Raw genomic sequence first — 17,827 nt, forward strand, 5'->3', positions numbered from 1 at the left:
TTTGCCTGTGTTCTTATTTTGTCATTTCTCTGCATAGCAATGTCACAGTTCAATAAAGAGCTGTCTATTCAAGTAAATAGTCATAAGTTGTTGGAAATATGTGCTACATTTAAAACAATAACATCATTCCTGCTTTGAAGCTAGTTGATACAGTATTTTATAACATATAGCAAGACTTTATTAAATGATTTGTGAACAAGTGCTGGAGATATTATTGGTAAAATGAGAAGTGAAGCTTTTTAAAAAGCCCATTTCTATGTTATGATTTTTAGTGCCATACACACATTTGAATCTTAGTAATACACAGCAATGTAAAAAAAAATTCAGTTGTTCACAATTAGAGATTCTAGAATATCTAGAAGTAAAAATACTGTGTTTAGGATTCTGATGTTTGTGTTTGCACCTCTCCATAAACTTCATGTTAAGACTCATTGTGCTCAGATCCGTATTTTATAATTTGGACTTTTACTTGTTTTATTTGCTTTAAATTTTTGGGAATTCCATATGTACATATAATGTGTTTTGGACAAACCCACCTCATTCCTCCCCATTCCCCATCCCACCACCACTTTTCCTTAACAACATTATGTGCTCTGGTTTATAAAACCACTGAGTCCCCTTAGTGATAATTTGTATGTTCAGTGTTCAGGGGTGTGGGACCATATACTGGAGCAATTTTAGCCTCTCAGGAGGCAATACCCTGAAGACAACTTTATTTCCCTCTCCGACAGCCACACATTGTTAATAGGTGGGATCCATGAGCACCCCTCATCCATGCTGGAATTTTAGCTGTCCTGATCTGGTATAAGACTCATGCAGGCAGTTATAACTGCTGTGAGTTCCTGGTGTAATGACTCTGTCATGTCTGGCAAATTCTGTTTCACTGTGGACCTTTACCTACTACCTCTGGATCTGATAATCTGTGGCTTCTTCTACAGTGATCCCTGAGTGTGGGGAAGAAGTGTGAGACAGATGCCCCATTTAGAGCCAAGCACCCCCAAAGTGTCTTATTTTCTGCATGGTGACCAGTTGTGGACCTCTATATTCATGTCCATATACTACAAAAAGAAGGTTCTCTGATAGAGGTTGAAAATGCACTAATCTATATGTATAATGATAGGAACTTAAAGGGCCATTTATTACTATGTCCATTCAGCAGGATAATAGCATTAAGCTCTCTCCTAGGGAATATGATCTGTTTAGCCATATATCATGGCCCAATCAATAGTACCAGGTAGGAGTTTAAACTTGGAGAGTTTTAAGTCCAATAAGAAAGTGGTTGGATTCTCCCATAATATTCATTTGTGCCCCTATTACATGAGTGGCCATATCTTGTCAGGCTAGTCCTTATTATAACTCATAGTTGAATAACACTATTGGTCACTGTACTCACCAAAAAGTGTGCACAGAACCTTCCAGCAATATGAAAGCTAGTAAGGATGAATTTTTTTGGTCAGTACCAGCCTGATTTCTCCATGTCCTATGACCCAGGTATGTGGTGTCTGCAGCAATTGGGTCTTACATTAAGTTTTAGAAATACCTAAGCGCAATAGTGATGCCCTGTAATATTTTGAGGAGGGAAATTGGCAGGGAGGGAGTTCTGAACACACTCAAAAAGAGATAATCCATATCTGGCACTGGGCTTTTTGTCTGACAGCCTGGGTGTTTGAGAAAGGCATTCTGCCACCCCTGTTATAGAGTAACTGCCCCAAACTCCTAATAAGCATCTATAATAATAGATCTCAATATATCATTTTCAAAGGTCTTTAGTGTTGTTATCCTCCATGAATTTCTCAGCCCTCTTCTACTCTACCTCATTTAACCCTTCCCATATCATTATTGAGCTTCACTCTTCATACCATGTCCTTTCTATCCCAATTCCCTAGAACCCCACCCCCATGGCCCCTTACTAGTTTCCTACCATATCTGGGTACTCTAATTTAGCACATATATCTGAAGATTCAAAGCTAGCACCTCTGTATAAGAGAGAATGCTTGTCTTACTGGGTCAGGACTGTTATACTCAGAATGTATTTTTCTAGTTCCATCCTTTTACCTATGAATTTATAATTTCATTTTCCTATGTAGGTTAATTTTCCATTGTGTGTATTCATGGCATTTTAATTAGCCATCATCATTTGATGGTCATCAAGGCTGTTTCCATTTTATTGCTTTTGTGTGAATAGAACAGCAATGAATATAGAAAAGGACTATTCCTGTAATATGACGTCTTTTGGGAATTTGTTTGGGAGTTGTATAGCTGGATCAGACAGTAGATGTATTTCTCTCTATCTGAGGAATGTCCACACTGAATTCCTTAGTGCCTGCACCAGTTTGTATCCCCACCAGCAGTGAACAAGTGTTCCCTATCCCAACATCCATACCAGCATTTGTTGTCTTTTTTAAAAGTCTTATCAATACTGACTGGGCTAAGATAAAATCTCAAAGTAGTTTTAATTTGCATTCCCTGATGGGTAAGATGTTGAACATTAAAACAAACAAAAAATGCTTCTTAGCCATTTTTATTTCTTTTGAGACCCTTCTGTTTAATGCCATGCCCCAATTTTGTTTTGTTGTAAGTTTTTGTTGTTGTTCTGTACACTAACCCTCTGTCAGATATATAGCTCATGAGGATTTTTTTTCAACTCTATAGGTGATCATCACTGGAATGGTTGTGTCCTTTATACATATTTTTTTTTATTTGCGTGACATCCTATTTGTCACTTAGTGGCTTTAATGCCTGTTCCTGAAAGTTAAAGAGCTTTCCCTACTTTCTAACTGGTTCAGTGTATTAGTTCTCAGGTTGATGTTTTTGATCCATTTGGAGTTGCTTTAGGCAGAGTGGAGATGAGGATGTAGTTTCATTCTTCTACATTTAGCTATCCAGCTTGATTGAGACTATTTGCTGAAAAGGTTGTTTTCTTTGGCCTCTTTGTCAAAGTTAAGGTGGGTCTAAAGTGTGGCTCTGTGTTTGGGTCTTCAGTTCTATGCCATCAATCGGTGTGTCTTTCTACGTCAGTACCATACTCTTTTTATTACCATGGTAACGTCTCCAGCAGTGTTTTCATTGTTGAGGATTGTTTTGGTAATCCTGGGCCTTTTGTGTTTTCATATGAATTTTGATATTGTTTTCTGTGAAGAATTGAATTGGACTTTTGATGGAGACTGCATTGAATTTATAGATGACTTTTGGTAGGTTGGCCACTTTCACAACATTAATATTACCAATCCATAGCATGGGAGATCTTTTAATCTTCTGGCATATTCTTCAGTTTCTTTCTGTGGTGTCTTGAAATTCTTATTGTTCAAGTCTTTTACTTCCTCAATTAGATTTATTCCAAGATATTTTATTTTGAGGCTATTGGGAATGGGATTGTTTGCCTCTTTTATTCTTCAGTATGTTTGCCCTTGGTATATAGGAAAGCCTACTGGGTTTTATATGTTGATTTTTGTATCCTGCTACTTTGCTGAATGTGTTTATCATCTGTAGAAGATTTTTGGTGGTCTTTTATGTATAAAATTACATTATTTTGCAATTTGGGATACTCTGATTTCTTCATTTACTATTTATGTCCCTTATGTGCCCACTGAGGATGTGGGCACATAGACTTCCAGAACTATTTACACAGGTTTGAGTACAGGCAATTTTTTCCACTGATGTGTTTGTCTGTGATTTCCCTGTATATGACTCAAGTGGTAAAAAACAGTGTTTTAAGTGACAACAGGGGTTATATTGGGAGAAAAATTGTATGAAAAACTTTATATGAAATTGTCTTGTGCAAAGCTAATAACAGAAATGTGCTGGTTGTGTCAAAATAGTAGTTATGAGATTTGGCAAAGGTTTTTGAAGCTTATACTGTTATGTTTTTAAACAATACCTTATTCTTTGACAATTTTGTGTATTTGTACAATGTATTTTTTAAAATCATTTCTATCCACCATTAACCTCCTTCCAGCTTCTCCTGGTAGCTCCCATCCCATTTTCCTCCATTTATTCTTTTTGTTACTAATAATGCTCCAGTTCCTATTAGTGCAGCCCATATGTGCATGGCTATGAGACTGTACACTGGTGCAAGGACAACATACCAACAGCCATGTCCTCAAAGGAGAGTGACTCTCTCACACAGCATCCTCCAGTTGCTAGGAAGTCCTCTGCAAAGGGTGGAGCATCGAGGCCCTATCCTGATCAGTGCTGGAATGCTGACTGGCTGAATCTGGTCAGGTCTTGTTTATGTAACCACAATTGATATGAGATGACATGTCCAACAGCCATAACATGTCTCCCAAATCAGCATTTCTCAGCTCTCCTCTCCATCCAACTATAGATGCTTCCTGCCCTGTCACTTGTGATGTTCCTTGAGCCTTGGACGTGGGGGAGGTTGATAAAGATGGCCCACCTACTGCTAAGCACTCACAGTTTCTTATTCTTAGTACTTTGACCTGTGCACTAACCACTACCCACGGCAAAAAATCATCTCTGACCAAAGCTAAGAGCAACAGAGATCTATGAGTATAAGCATAAATATTTGGAAGGCAGTTTGGCAGCACAACCATGTAGCAAAAGAGTAACAGTAGATTTCTCCTTGGGCCTATGACCTCCCTGGTTATGGACTTTTATAAGGTCTGCAGTACCACACATGAATTTCTTTCTGTGGAGGGGGCCTAATTTCTAATGAGAAAGCAGTTATTTCCCTCCATAACCATCATGCCCTTATTGTACCAGTGGGCACATCTTTCCATGCAGATTAGTATTGTTAGCATGCAGTGCCCAATGCTGGCCGAGACATTGGTGTTTTTTCTCCCCTCGAAGCCTGCCTAGCACCTTGTGTATGTAACCAAACCATCAGATAAGGGTTGCTTAGTCAGCTAAAGTAGGTTTGCTGATATCCTGAGTCTTACTATTTTCTTATGGTGGGCATCCAAGAGCAATAGCCTATGTTGGTCTGGGTGCCTCTGAGGCCTCTGTGACTAGTAACTTGTAGGGAGATTCCTTTCTCTGACATTTTCATTTAATAATTTATGTACTATACTTCTGTTCAAACTCATATATATATATTATGTTTTTGATTATATATATATATATATATATATATATATATATATATGTATGTATATATAAATGGGGTGGGTTTCTTGGGCCAATTTTCTATCTCCAAGTCACTGGGATTACAGACATGAACCACTATGTTTGACTTTCACTAAATATTAATTTCTCATCTGTGTAAAGTGTTGTGAGCTTGGTGATACACATATAGAAAATATTTAACTCAATGCGTTGTAATCACATCTTTGTCCTGGGTAAATACTGTACCATGTACTTTGTATGAATTCTTTTGAATTGTACAAAAGCAATTATATAAAAATATAATAATGGAAGATTAAACTAAAGTTAATTACCCAAGAACTTACAAAGGATTCTGGATTTAGAGGCTCTGTCCTTACCCTGACCATACCACAGTATCTGTGCTATTTTTGTTTTGTTTTTGCTACAAGGTCTCACTATGTAAGACATTGCTAACCCAGGCTAGCCTCAAACTCACAGAGATCTGCCTGCCTCTGTCTCTTGAGTTCTGGGATTAAAAGTCTGTGCCACTATGCCTGGGTTTTGTGCTACTTTTACCTTGCTGCACCCCTTTCTAATTTCCAAGCTCCTTTAAAACTCTAACACAGTTTTTTTTTATCTTCATGGGTTCACATGAAGAGGTTAACTTCCCTTGTAGAGAGTCCATCTTTAAAGGCAAAAGCCTCATTGTATTTTATTTCTCACAGCCATAACAGAGTATCATGCGTCCATAAAGTACTCAGTAAATATTTGAACTCACAGTAATACCTCAAACTTCAATGTATTGTTGTTTTAACCTTTTTCAAAAACGATCTTTTCTTGTAGCTCCTTCCAGCGGCCACGTGGCTCTCTCCATTTGGATGATGGCGAATACTGGCCCAACAGAGCAGGCTCTTTTAAGGGGAAATCCCACCGACCCGTCTTTGAGAACAGCATGGACAAGATGTACAGGAACTTATACAAAAAGGCCTGTAGTTCTGTTTCTCATACACAGGAAAGCTTCTGAGACCATCCAAATAACTTGTATGAGTCAACCTCTCAATGAAAGCGTTTGATGTGATCTGTATTTGTATGCCTTTCTTTAAAACAGGTGTTCACTGAATAACAATTAGACTTGAACCCAGTAAATTCCTTCAAATGGTAAATTATCACAGTCTAGCCTTTATTAGAGAAGAATGTGCTGTTTCCAATGTCAAAACTCTGCAACACAGTTACTCCCAATTTGTGACAAGGCTATTCTGCCACATGTGCTCCTATCATCACTGACAAACTGAAGAATAGGTTCTTTCTAGAATGTTCTTCCATTTTTATTCCCTTTTAACTTTCTTTTCACCTACTTGGCTGGTTATCTTATTTGGGTAAGATTTAATTAATATCAGCTCCCTATTATCAGTAATGAGCAGAAGGATGTTCTCTGCAGAAATGAATTTCAAGAATTTAAACCTGTTTTAATCAATATTATCTATTTTTTCCCCTCTAGGAAAGGCTATTGTATTTCTTAGGTCCTAAAAACTAGCTTTCTTTGTAAAATGTACACACGCATTCACTCCTTCTCTGGAAGACTAGCTGACTTATCTGAATGTCTAACCGATCAGTTTACTTGAAGAGACCATGGATGATTCAAAATGTAGCTAATATTTTAGTGTTGAATTATTTGCAATATTTTCTTCTAGGGAAAGACATTTTGATGCAAACATAATAAATAAAGCATCCTGTGTTGGTAAGCTTGTAGAAACTAAAAATAAACAAAAATAAAAGAAATATATTGTAATTTTACCTCTGGTATTTTCATAGATATCACATCACCAGGCAACTAGCATTCATACTTTAAAGGGACCATGGAGGGATTAAAATAGCTCAGAAGCTGTCTTCCAGTAGACACTCATAAACCTAGTGGTGGATTAATAAAATGTGTGTTTCCCCATGCCTCACATACCCATGAAAAGTGACTTTGAAAGTGCAAAGAAATTGATTACCATTTTACCAGAATGAAGGGGAGATAAAGGGGAAGTAAGAAGTGAAACTGCTGGAAGCTTGAGGACTTGACTACAAGGGAATTTTGTTTTGTTGACTCCACCATTCACTAATTCTATTTTTTTTATTTTAAAAGGAAAAAAAACCCTTTGACTTGCACTCCATTTCAATCTGACATTAAATTATGACTTTAGATGACAACCTTTATATCATAATAGAACTTTTAAACATGTCAAAGCATTTCAGTTTGGCAATATGTACTATATCAAAATGAGCATCATGAGTAAGAGCATAGGTCTTGGATTCCATCTCATCTCTATTTTCTAGCTGAGTCTCTTGAATTCTGTTTTCTCAGCTGCTACAGGAAGAATGTGGAGTAGTCTCCAAACCATGTCCTGTAGATGAGAACCAACATTCTATGAAATGAGTGTAGGAACATAGACCTAATATCTTATTGCTTGTGTCTGCTTACTACACACACACACACACACACACACACACACACACACACACACACACACACACCCTCAGAGAGCTGTTGGTAGAAGGCTAGGAATGGACAGTGTTGCAGATGTGGGAACAGTATTGGTAAGCTGGCCCTCGGCATAGCTTCCCACTGTCTTTTCAAAGAGCCATATATATATATATATATATATATATATATATATATATATATATATATATAATTTTTTTTTCAGAAATATGCACTTCCATTGTTTTATAGTATGCCTTGTGTTTTTACTTTTCTGCTCATTGCCTGGCAAGCCAAGATTCTCAGGGCTCTTGCTCACTTATATCTTTTTTTATTTTCACTGATAGTAGATTCTTTTTGATTCCTTGGGAATCCAGGCCACTATGGACAGGGAAGTAGGTAGGCTAACTGCCGATCTTCACCTCTTCCTTCTCCAAATCTATTTCCTCAGTCTCATCCCAGCTCCGTAGCAGACCTCCTTCTGCACATCAGTTACCCTACTCCCATCCCAACCTCTAGTCAATTACACAGATCTTCCCATCCAAACTTCCCCTACCTCATCCCATTATCCCAGTCCCCAACTCCAGTAGTCATTCCCAACCCACAGGCCACTCAGGTCAGGAAAGCAGGTAGGCTAACTGTGGATATTCACTTTTCCCTCCGTTCCTCCAAATCCAATCTTCAAGTCTCATCCCCAGCTCTGTAGCACACTATTTGTTGTGGCCTGTCCTCACTCTCTGCCTCTCTCCCCAGGGCACTAAGCAGATACTGGTGAACCATCCTGCTTTGCTTCCTCCTGTGGACACCCTCAGCACTCCTATCCCATCTTCATTCCTAAGGAGCAGGCACCGAATGCCTAGAAACACATTTTACCTGGAACCCCCAATGGCCTCATTTTGCAGGATCCCAGAAGAATTCCCTAGCAGACAACACATAGCCACCACATTCTCCTGTGTACCAGAGAGGGCAACAAAAACTGTTGGAGCCCATTTTTCCTAGTGGCTTTACCCAGCATGTCTGCATAAAGAAGATGATTGGACCATGGGCCTGAGTATGGGTGTCTGAGATGGTCTTCACATGGCTATGCTGGGGGGAGGTCTTTTGCCCCACCCCATGGCATTCCTTTAAATACCCTAGGACAGAGACAGCAGAGGCCTGATGGATTAGGATTCAGGCCCTCTTGAGACTATCCTGTCTTTTCTAGCTTTTTCTCCCCTCTATTCTTTAACTAATATTTCCTGCTGCTCCTACTAAAGAGTACTCTAGGGAAATGTGGGGGTGAGGGCCCCCCCCAAGAAACAAAGGAACAAAACACCTACCCAACAAAGACAAGATCAGCTAACAGCACCTAGAATGATAATCTTCCCAACCCCAAATGCTTAGAAGCCAACATAAAAACAACCAAATCATCCAGGACAATTTATCTCCACTAAAGCCCAGAAACCCTGTCTACTTCAGTAAGCCCTGAGAATTCCAACATAGCTGAAGCATAAGACAAAGGCCTTAAGATATCCTTTATGTTGGAGCAAAGGGAACACTCCTCCACTGTTGGTGGGAATGTAAACTTGTACAACCACTGTGGAAATCAGTATGGCGGTTTCTCAGAAAATTAGGAATCGAACTACCTCAAGACCCAGCCATCCCACTCTTGGGCATATACCCAAGGAATGCTGATTCATACCATAAAGATACATGATCAGCTATGTTCATAGCAGCACTATTTGTAATAGCCAGAACCTGGAAACAACCTAGATGCCCATCAACGGAAGAATGGATGGAAAAAATGTGGTACATATACACAATGGAGAAAAACATGAAAGCATGAAATTTGCAGGCAAATGGATGGAACTAGAAAAAATCATCCTGAGTGAGGTAACCCAAACCCAGAAAGACAGTCATGGTATGTACTCACTCATAAGTGGATTCTAGATATAAAATAAAGAACAATCAGACCACAACCCATAGAACCACAGAGGCTATATATATAGCATGGAGGTCCCTAGGACGACTGTGGCTTATAATAAATTTCGGTTTTACTCAATTATTGAAAAAATAGCCAAATGAATGGAAACACATGAACTATGAACCAAAGGCTGAGGGGCCCCCAGCTGGATCAGGCCCTCTGAATAGGTGAGACAGTTGATTGGCTTGATCAGTTTGGGAGGCAACTAGGCAGTAGGACCAAGTCCTGTGCTCATTGCATGAGTTGGCTGTTTGAAACCTGGAGCTTATGCAGGGACACTTGGCTTAGTCTGGGAGGAAGGGACTGGACCTGCCTGGACTGAGTCTACCAGGTTGATCGCAGTCCTCGGGGGAGGATTTGCCCTGGAGGAGGTGGGAATGGGGGGTAGGCTGGGGGTAAGAGGAGGGGGTGGGAGGGGGAAGAATAGGGGAACCCGTGGCTGATATGTAGGACTGAATGGTATTGTAAAATAAAATAAAAAAAGATATCCTTTATGAATATGATAGAGGTCCTTAAATACAAATTAATAGATCACTTAAAGATGTCTGTGAAAATACAAACAGTGGAAGGAAATGAATAAAACCCTTCAAAATCTAAAAGTAGAAACAGAATCAATAAAGAAAACCTAAACTGAGGGAAATCTAGAGTGAAAAATGTAAAAACTCAAACAGGAACCTCAGAGGCAAGTCTCACCAACAAAACACAAGAGATGGAAGAATTTAGGTACTGAAGACAATAGAAGAAATGGATACCTCTGTCAAAAAAATGTTAAATCTAAAAATATCCTGACACAAAACATCCAGGCATTCTGGGACACTATGAAAAGATCAAATCTAAGAATAATAGAAATAGAGGAAGGTAAGAAAGGTCAAAGGCATGGAAAATATTTTCAACAAAATCATAGAAGAAATATTTCCAAACCTAAAGAAAGACATGCCTGTCAAGGGACAAGAAGCATACAGAACACCAAATAGACTACACCAGAAAAGAAAGTCCCTTCAGCACATAATAGTCAAACACTAAACATACAGAACAAAGAAAGACTTTTAAAAGCTGCAAGGGAGAAAGACCAAGTAATGTATAGAGGCAGACCTACTAGACTAACACCTGACTTTTCAATGGAGACTCTAAAAGCCAGAAAGGCCTGGACAGATGTTCTACAGACTCTAAGAAACCACAAGTGCCAGCCCAGATAACTATACCTAGCAAAACCATCATTCACAATAGATGGAGAAAATAAGATATTCCATGATTAAAAGAAATTTAAGTATTATCTATCTACAAACCTAGTGCCAAGAAAGTGCTAGAAGGAAAACTCCAACCTAAAGAGGTTGACCACACCCAAGAAAACAAAATCAATAATCTCAGACCATCAAATCAGGAGGGGAAACACATACACACATGCTACCACCACCACCACCACCACCACCACCACCACCACCACCACAACAACAACAACAACAACAAAAATAGAAATCAACAAACACTGCTTGTTGATAATCTCTCAATATCAAGGGTCTTAATTCCTCTATTAAAATATAGAGAATAAAAGAATAGCTGTGAACACAGGATCCAACTTACTGCTACATCCAAGTAACAAATCTTAACATCAAGTGTTGACCTCACTTCAGTGTAAAAGGATGGAAAAAGATATTTCAAGCAAATGGACTTCAGAAACATGCTGGTGTAGTGTGGAGACCCAATCCCACTTTTACCCCAGGGTACTCTTTTTTTTTTTCAATTTTTATAATAAATTTTCTATTCATCTTACATACCAACCACAGGTCACCCTCTCCTCCCTCCTCCCATCCCCAAGCCTCTTCCCCTAACCGACTCCCCATTCCTACCACTTCCAAGTCAAGGTCTCCCATGGGGAGTCAGCAGAGGCAGGTCCAAGCCCCTCCTCCCTGCACCAAGGCTTCCTGGAGGAGAAATAGATGAGATCTACTTAAGCAAATGTGGGGGGTGTGTGGGGGTGTAATGGAGGGCCCAGGGTACTCTTGAGGAGGGAGAAGTGAAAAATGTATAGATAGCAGAATAGAAGGGATAGAAAAAGATAGAAACACAGTACAGACTCAGGAGGACTTGGATCCTTATCCAGCCCCTTCTGTCTCTTCTCAAGGGCTTTCAAAAGGAATGCCAAGGGGTGGAGTCAAAGACCTCCTCCTAGCACAGTCAAGTGCAGACTCTTCCAAACACCTGGTAACCATGCATGCGGTCAAGCAATCTTCTAATGCAGCTCTGCTGGGTAATGCAAGCTCAGATTTCACTAGGAACCTTTGTGGGCATCCACAGTGTAGCCATTTTAATATCTGATGAAACCAACCCAAAATTTATCAGGATAGGGAAGGACATTACATACTCATCAAAGGAAAAGTCCACCAAGAAGACATTGCAATTCTTATTATCTGTGCACCAAACAGAAGGGCACCTAAGGTCATAAAAGAAATACTATTATTACAGTTCAAATTCATATATTGATCCTCATACACTGATAGTAGGAGACATCAATGCCTCACTCTCACCAATGGACATGTAATCCAGACAAAAACTCAACAGAAAAATTCTGGAACTAACAGATAATTATAAACCAAATGGACCTAAAAGATATTTATAGGTCATTTCACCTGAACACAAAAGAACATACCTTCTTCTCAGCAGATCATGAATCTCTCCAAAAGTGACCACATACCCGGAAACAAAATAAGTCTCAACAAATACAAGAAAATTGAAATAACACCCTGCATCCTGTCCTCCCACAGACTAAAGCTGGATGTCAACAACGATAGAAACAAAGAAAGGTTACTGAGTAAAAAATGGGTCAGGAAATAAATTAAAGACTTGCTATAATTCAATGAAAATGGATATACAGCATACCCAAACTTATGGACACAATGAAGTAAGTTGTAAAGGGCAAGTTCATAGTACTAAGTGCCTACAAAAGAATTGGAGAGATCTTGTGATAGCAACTTAACAGCACACCTGGAAGCTATAGAACAAAAAGAAGAAATTACATCCAAAAGGAGTAGACAGCAATAAATAAACTCAGAGCTGAAATTAATAAAATGTTCACAAAAATACAAATAATTTATGAAACAGAATTGTTTAATAAAATTAACAAAGCATTATCCAAATCAAATAAAAAGCAGAGAAGATCCAAGTCAACAAAATTAGAGATGAAAAGGGCACAGAACAACAGACACTGAGGAATTCCAGACAATCCTGAGGACGTACTTTGAAAACCTGCACTCTACCAAATTGGAAAATCTAAAAGCAATAGATTATTTTTCTCAATATGAACCACTTATCAAAGTTGAATCAAGATCAGATAAGCAATTTAAACACCTATAATCCCTAGTGAAATAGAAGCAGTAATTTAAAGTCTACAATAGAAAAAAAAATCTCAAGACCAGATAGTTTTCCACCATTTTCAAAGAAGATTTAATGGCAATATTCCTCAAATTATTCCACAAAATAGAAACAGAAGAAACATTGTCTCATTCATTTTACGAGGCCACAATTATCCTGATACTCAACCACATAAAGACCCAACAGAGAATTACAGACCAATTTCTTTTATGAACATAAATGCAAAATTCTCAATAAAGTACTTGTAAACTGAATCCAAGAACTCATGAAAAAGATCATCCATTATGATCAAGTAGGCTTTATCACAGAGATGCAGGGATTGTTCAACATATGTAAATCAATAAATGTGATCCACTATATGAACAAACTGAAATACGTAAAACACAGAAAGGGCCTTTGACAAAATCTAACTCCCCTTCATGATTAAATTCCTGGAGAGATTAAGTATACAAGGGACGTAAATATAACAAAGGCAGTTTACAGCAAGCACGTAGCTAACATCAGTTTAAATGGAGAGAAACCCAAAGCGATTCCATTATAATTAGGAACAAGACAAAATTTTCCACTCTTTATACAATTAGTACTTTAAGTCTTAGCTAGAGTAATAAGACAACTGAAAGAGATCAAGGCAATGCAATTGGAAAGGAAGAAACCGAAGTATATTTATTTGCAGATAATATAATTGTATACATAAGTGACCTAAAAATTCTACCAGCAAACTACTATAGCTGATAAACACTTTCACCAAAATAGCTGGATACAAAATTAACTCACAAAAATCAGTAGCCTTCCACATACAAATGTCAGACTGAGAAAGAAATTGGGAAAATGACATCATTCACAATAGCCTCAAATAATATAAAATATCTTGGATAACTCTAATTTAGTAAGCGAAAGACTTGTTTGACAAAAAAAAAAAACAACTTTAAAGACATTGAAGAAAGAAATTTAAGAAGTTATCAGAAGACCTGTAGGGTTAAAAAATATTTATGACTCAACATTATGAGAGGAAAAACCTCCAAAGATACCATCGAGTTCATTTTGTGTTGGCCATCTTCAGCTGGGCCTAGGGCCTACCCATAAGAGTGGCTTGCAAGTGGCTATCAGTTGGAGAGAGCTTCTGAGTTAGGGATGGGGGCACGTGTCCACTTCTTTCAGATCTAGGACCCCATCTGGTGCAGACCTGTGCAGGCCCTGTGAGTTTACATATGCACCAGCCCTGTTGTATCTAGATGTCCTGTCTCCTTGATGCCCTCCATCCCCACTGGCTCTTACTCTGTGCTTCCTCTTCTGCACAGTCCCCCGACCATAAGGGGAGGGATTTGATGGAGACATCTCATTTAGGTCTGAGTGTTCCAAGGTCTTTCACTCTCTATATAATGTATGGCTGTGGGTCTCCATATTTGTTCCCATCTCCTGGAGGAGGAAGCTTCCCTGATATTGGCTGAGCAAGGTACTGATCTGTTAGTATACTGTTATTAGGAGTCATCTAGCAGAACAGTAGTATTTTGTTTTCCCCAATCTCCCTGGCCTGTCTAATCTCAGGTTCTTGGCCACCCAAGCAGTGCTGGTATGGGTTCATCTAATGGAGTGAGCCTTAACTAAGTCAGATTTGGTTGGTTACTCCCACAAGTTTTGTGCCCTTATTGTACCAGGTAGTGTCACCATTGTATATAGAAAGGTTTGTGGCTGAGTTGGTGTTTACCTTTCTCCTCTAGCAGCATGTAGATTACCTTCTAGTAACATGAACATTAGTCCATAGGGGTGAAGGCTCTAGATCGGCAACAGCTCAAATTTCCTGTGTTCAATGAATTGTGTAGATATTCTCCTCAGCAATAGAGCCTTACTCTAGGTTTGTGAAGAGCAACCAGTAGCCTTGGCAATAGCCTGGGTTGTTCGAATGTTCCCATGGGACCCCTTTGGCCAATGACTCAATTATATGTAACCCAATCCCATTACTGGAAGCTTCATTTGGTGACAAGAGATTTCCAGTTGGGGCTCTGTCTTCTCCATTATTTGGTGATTGGATTGCTTTCATATATGTATATATTTCAAGAAGTTTCTACTGTATTAGGATTCCATAATGCCTCTCAAATAGCTCAGTTTTAGCAGTCCTTCCCTTTTTCCCCCTCCCTCACCCCCTTTCCCTCCCTGTGCCTTTGAAAGTGTCTGGGGAAGGAAGATGTGTATCCATATTTCTTCACTCCCTGTCCTTCCTAGTATATTATTTAAAGTTCTGAAACCAAGGATATTAAGCGTATATTAAGAGTCCCTATCTATACTTGGTATTTGCATACATAATCTGACATTTTTCCATGTCTGTGAGCTAAAGGAGAATTGTAATCTCAGCCTTATGGATTAGAAAGTAAGGATAAAACTCCTGTGACTTGTCAGTTAAAGTCAATATGGCAAACCTTAGACTTTAGCCTCAGCTTGTTCTCCTTCCTATGTTTGAAATAGTAGATCCAGTAGCTCTTCAGAAAGAACCTCTGGATTAAAATGGAAGCAAACTCAGGAATATGTTAAAATCTTGGGTAAATTCCTAACATCTAAATGCTCAGAAGGGATCATTATAGTTTGGTATTTCTCCAGTCCCACCTGGCTCTTTGGTCTCGTGTTTCTCCTGTCTCATCTGGCCCATGGTCCTGCAGCTGCTTATAAAATAACCATTCAGAGGCTTATATTAATTACCAACTGTATGGCCTATGGCAGGCTTCTTGCTATCTAGCTCTTTCATTCGAAAGTAGCCCATTTCTATTAATCTATGTTTTGCTATGTGGCCATGGCTTTACTTGAGTCCCATTACATGTTGCTTCTTGGATGGGAGTTTGGCGTCTCCTCTCATTCTTTCTCTTGGATTTTCCTGCCTGGCTTCATCCTGCCCTGCCATAGGCCAATGCAGCTTTATTTACTAACTAATGGGAACAGCATATATTCACAGCATATGCAAAGACATCCCACAGCAGATCATGCCATCATCGAAGGAAGGAGAAATATCTGTAAGGAATATCACCAGAGACACACTTTTACTGACCTGAGCATTCACAGAGAGCAGCAGTGATAAAGGACAGGGGCACTTCCTGGGACACTCAGCCGTCCTCTTCAGCTGAGTAACCACACATTCAAGCATTGCTACATTTCTGTTGATATAAGAGTTTATAGAAGTTTAGTTTTCTTGGCTTTGATACAGTTCAGAGAAAAGAAAAAAGCCTTTAATGAAGACAGCATCTTAGAACACAGGTTAAGAGAATTGAAAAGTGGTACATCTGCTGAGGCTTCCAAATTCATCAAGGAAACAAATTCCTTCCCAATAGTAGGGCAACCGCTTACAGCATTTCTGAACCCAATTTTCATCTATTTGTGAACTAGGATGTGAATAAACACCACCCTTAATTTTTAATACATGTATCAAGTGAAATATTTGTAGACTTTTTCTGACATGTTAGGGCTAATACTTTGTTTGTATGAATGGTTTGGAAAATGGAAACTATAGTCTGAACGGATTGTATCTGTTTTAATAGCAGTACTGTGGCCTCTAGGGATAAGAAGACTCAGGTTTTCCCCTGAGTGTGTCACTGCTATGTTTGTTGGCCTCAATTCACTCATATTCTAACTTGTAAGATGGAAGATGTGTGTATATGTGTTTGTGTATGTATGTGTATGTACACATACATGTATATAAACATATGCATATATTTGTATGGGATTTGTTAGAGTGTCTTACAGGCTGTGGTTTGACTGGTCCAGCATTAGCTGACTCCCAAAGTAAAGTCAAAGAATTCAATAGTTGTTTGGTCTATGAGACTGAATGTCTCAGCTGGTATTCAATATACATTGGAATCCTAAAGAAGTAGGCTCTAATACCAATGAAGGAATGAACTTGCCAGTGAGAATGAGGGCAATTAGGCAAAGATAAGATCAAACACTTCCTTCTTCCATGTCCTTTATACAGGATGCCACCAGAAGCTATGGCCCAGATGTAGAATGGGTCTTCTCTCCTCAAATGATCTAATCCAGAAAACTCCCTCACAGCTGTACTCAGGACCTTGGATTTTAGTTAATTCCAGATATAGTCAAGTCGACAGCCAAGAATAAACTTCACAGGGTTTCAGCACAATTATGTTTTATAAGATTAACCATGTAGTCCTGATGTGGAGGGTGCTGGAGACAGCAGAGTGACACATCCATTCACCTGAACTGACACTGGAATGTGTGGTTCAGTGTTAGGTGAACCCATGAGAGTCTATTAAATGATCTCAAGAATTTATTAAGATATAAAATGGGGGATAATACACTCACTGATACAGAACAATGTAGATGATGCCACTTATTGAAATGTTGTCCTCTGTTCTGCCCAGGGGCAACAGGAAGCAACCATCCTGCTCTATCCACCCAAGAGAGCTCATGACCTCTCTCCTATTAAGTGGCCACATGCACAAGAATGACTACACTCTAGGTCTTTCTACCCAAAGCCATTGGCTGAATGGAACAACAGTTCAGATTGAGGTTTCTAGGTGATTTTAGTGAGTGTGACTGAGTAGCCATCATTTTTGGAAGATCACTGTGTATGCATATGTGTGTTATGTATGTGAGTGTATATACATGTATTATACTTAGCTATCATATCTTACTACATATGAATTACCACTGGCCAAAAAAAGCAGCCCAGTGGTTATGTATGTGGCTTCTGGAGTCATACTGATGAATTCAAATCTTCATTCAACTGCTTAGCTGCATATGATCAGACAAATCTCTTTGATTATCGGCTTTATTTGTAAAATGAAGATACTATGAGTATAGTGTGATAATTTTTAAGATTGTTCATCATTTACTAAGTGCTTAAAACAATGTTGTGAACCTTCTAAAAGCCGTATAAAAGACATTTATCATCATTGCCATTTAACTGGCAATTTATTAAATTCATTCAAGATGCTTATTTTTAAAACAACCACTTACTATAGCTCCTTTCACCACTCATAAATAAATTA

At 38.8% G+C, this 17,827-nt stretch overlaps 1 protein-coding gene across 4 annotated transcripts in view; it reads left to right on the forward strand.

Moving 5' to 3' along the window:
* Spata6 (spermatogenesis associated 6) overlaps positions 1 to 6,121 on the forward strand; it is a 112,285-nt gene extending 106,164 nt beyond the window's left edge. For 3 of the 4 annotated variants that reach the window (XM_076564768.1, XM_006977776.4, XM_042271612.2), the window contains one exon: positions 5,887 to 6,121. In XM_076564768.1, the coding sequence (XP_076420883.1) occupies positions 5,887 to 6,067 (181 nt within the window). In that variant the 3' untranslated portion in view covers positions 6,068 to 6,121. Of the gene's footprint in view, positions 1 to 3,945; positions 4,025 to 5,886 lie in introns of those variants that run through there. The other variant, XM_076564767.1, reaches the window with a different exon arrangement.
* Positions 6,122 to 17,827: the final 11,706 nt, after the last annotated feature.

The sequence above is a fragment of the Peromyscus maniculatus genome, chromosome 2 (genome assembly GCF_049852395.1).
Source record: "Peromyscus maniculatus bairdii isolate BWxNUB_F1_BW_parent chromosome 2, HU_Pman_BW_mat_3.1, whole genome shotgun sequence".
Classification (NCBI taxonomy): Eukaryota; Metazoa; Chordata; class Mammalia; order Rodentia; family Cricetidae; genus Peromyscus; species Peromyscus maniculatus.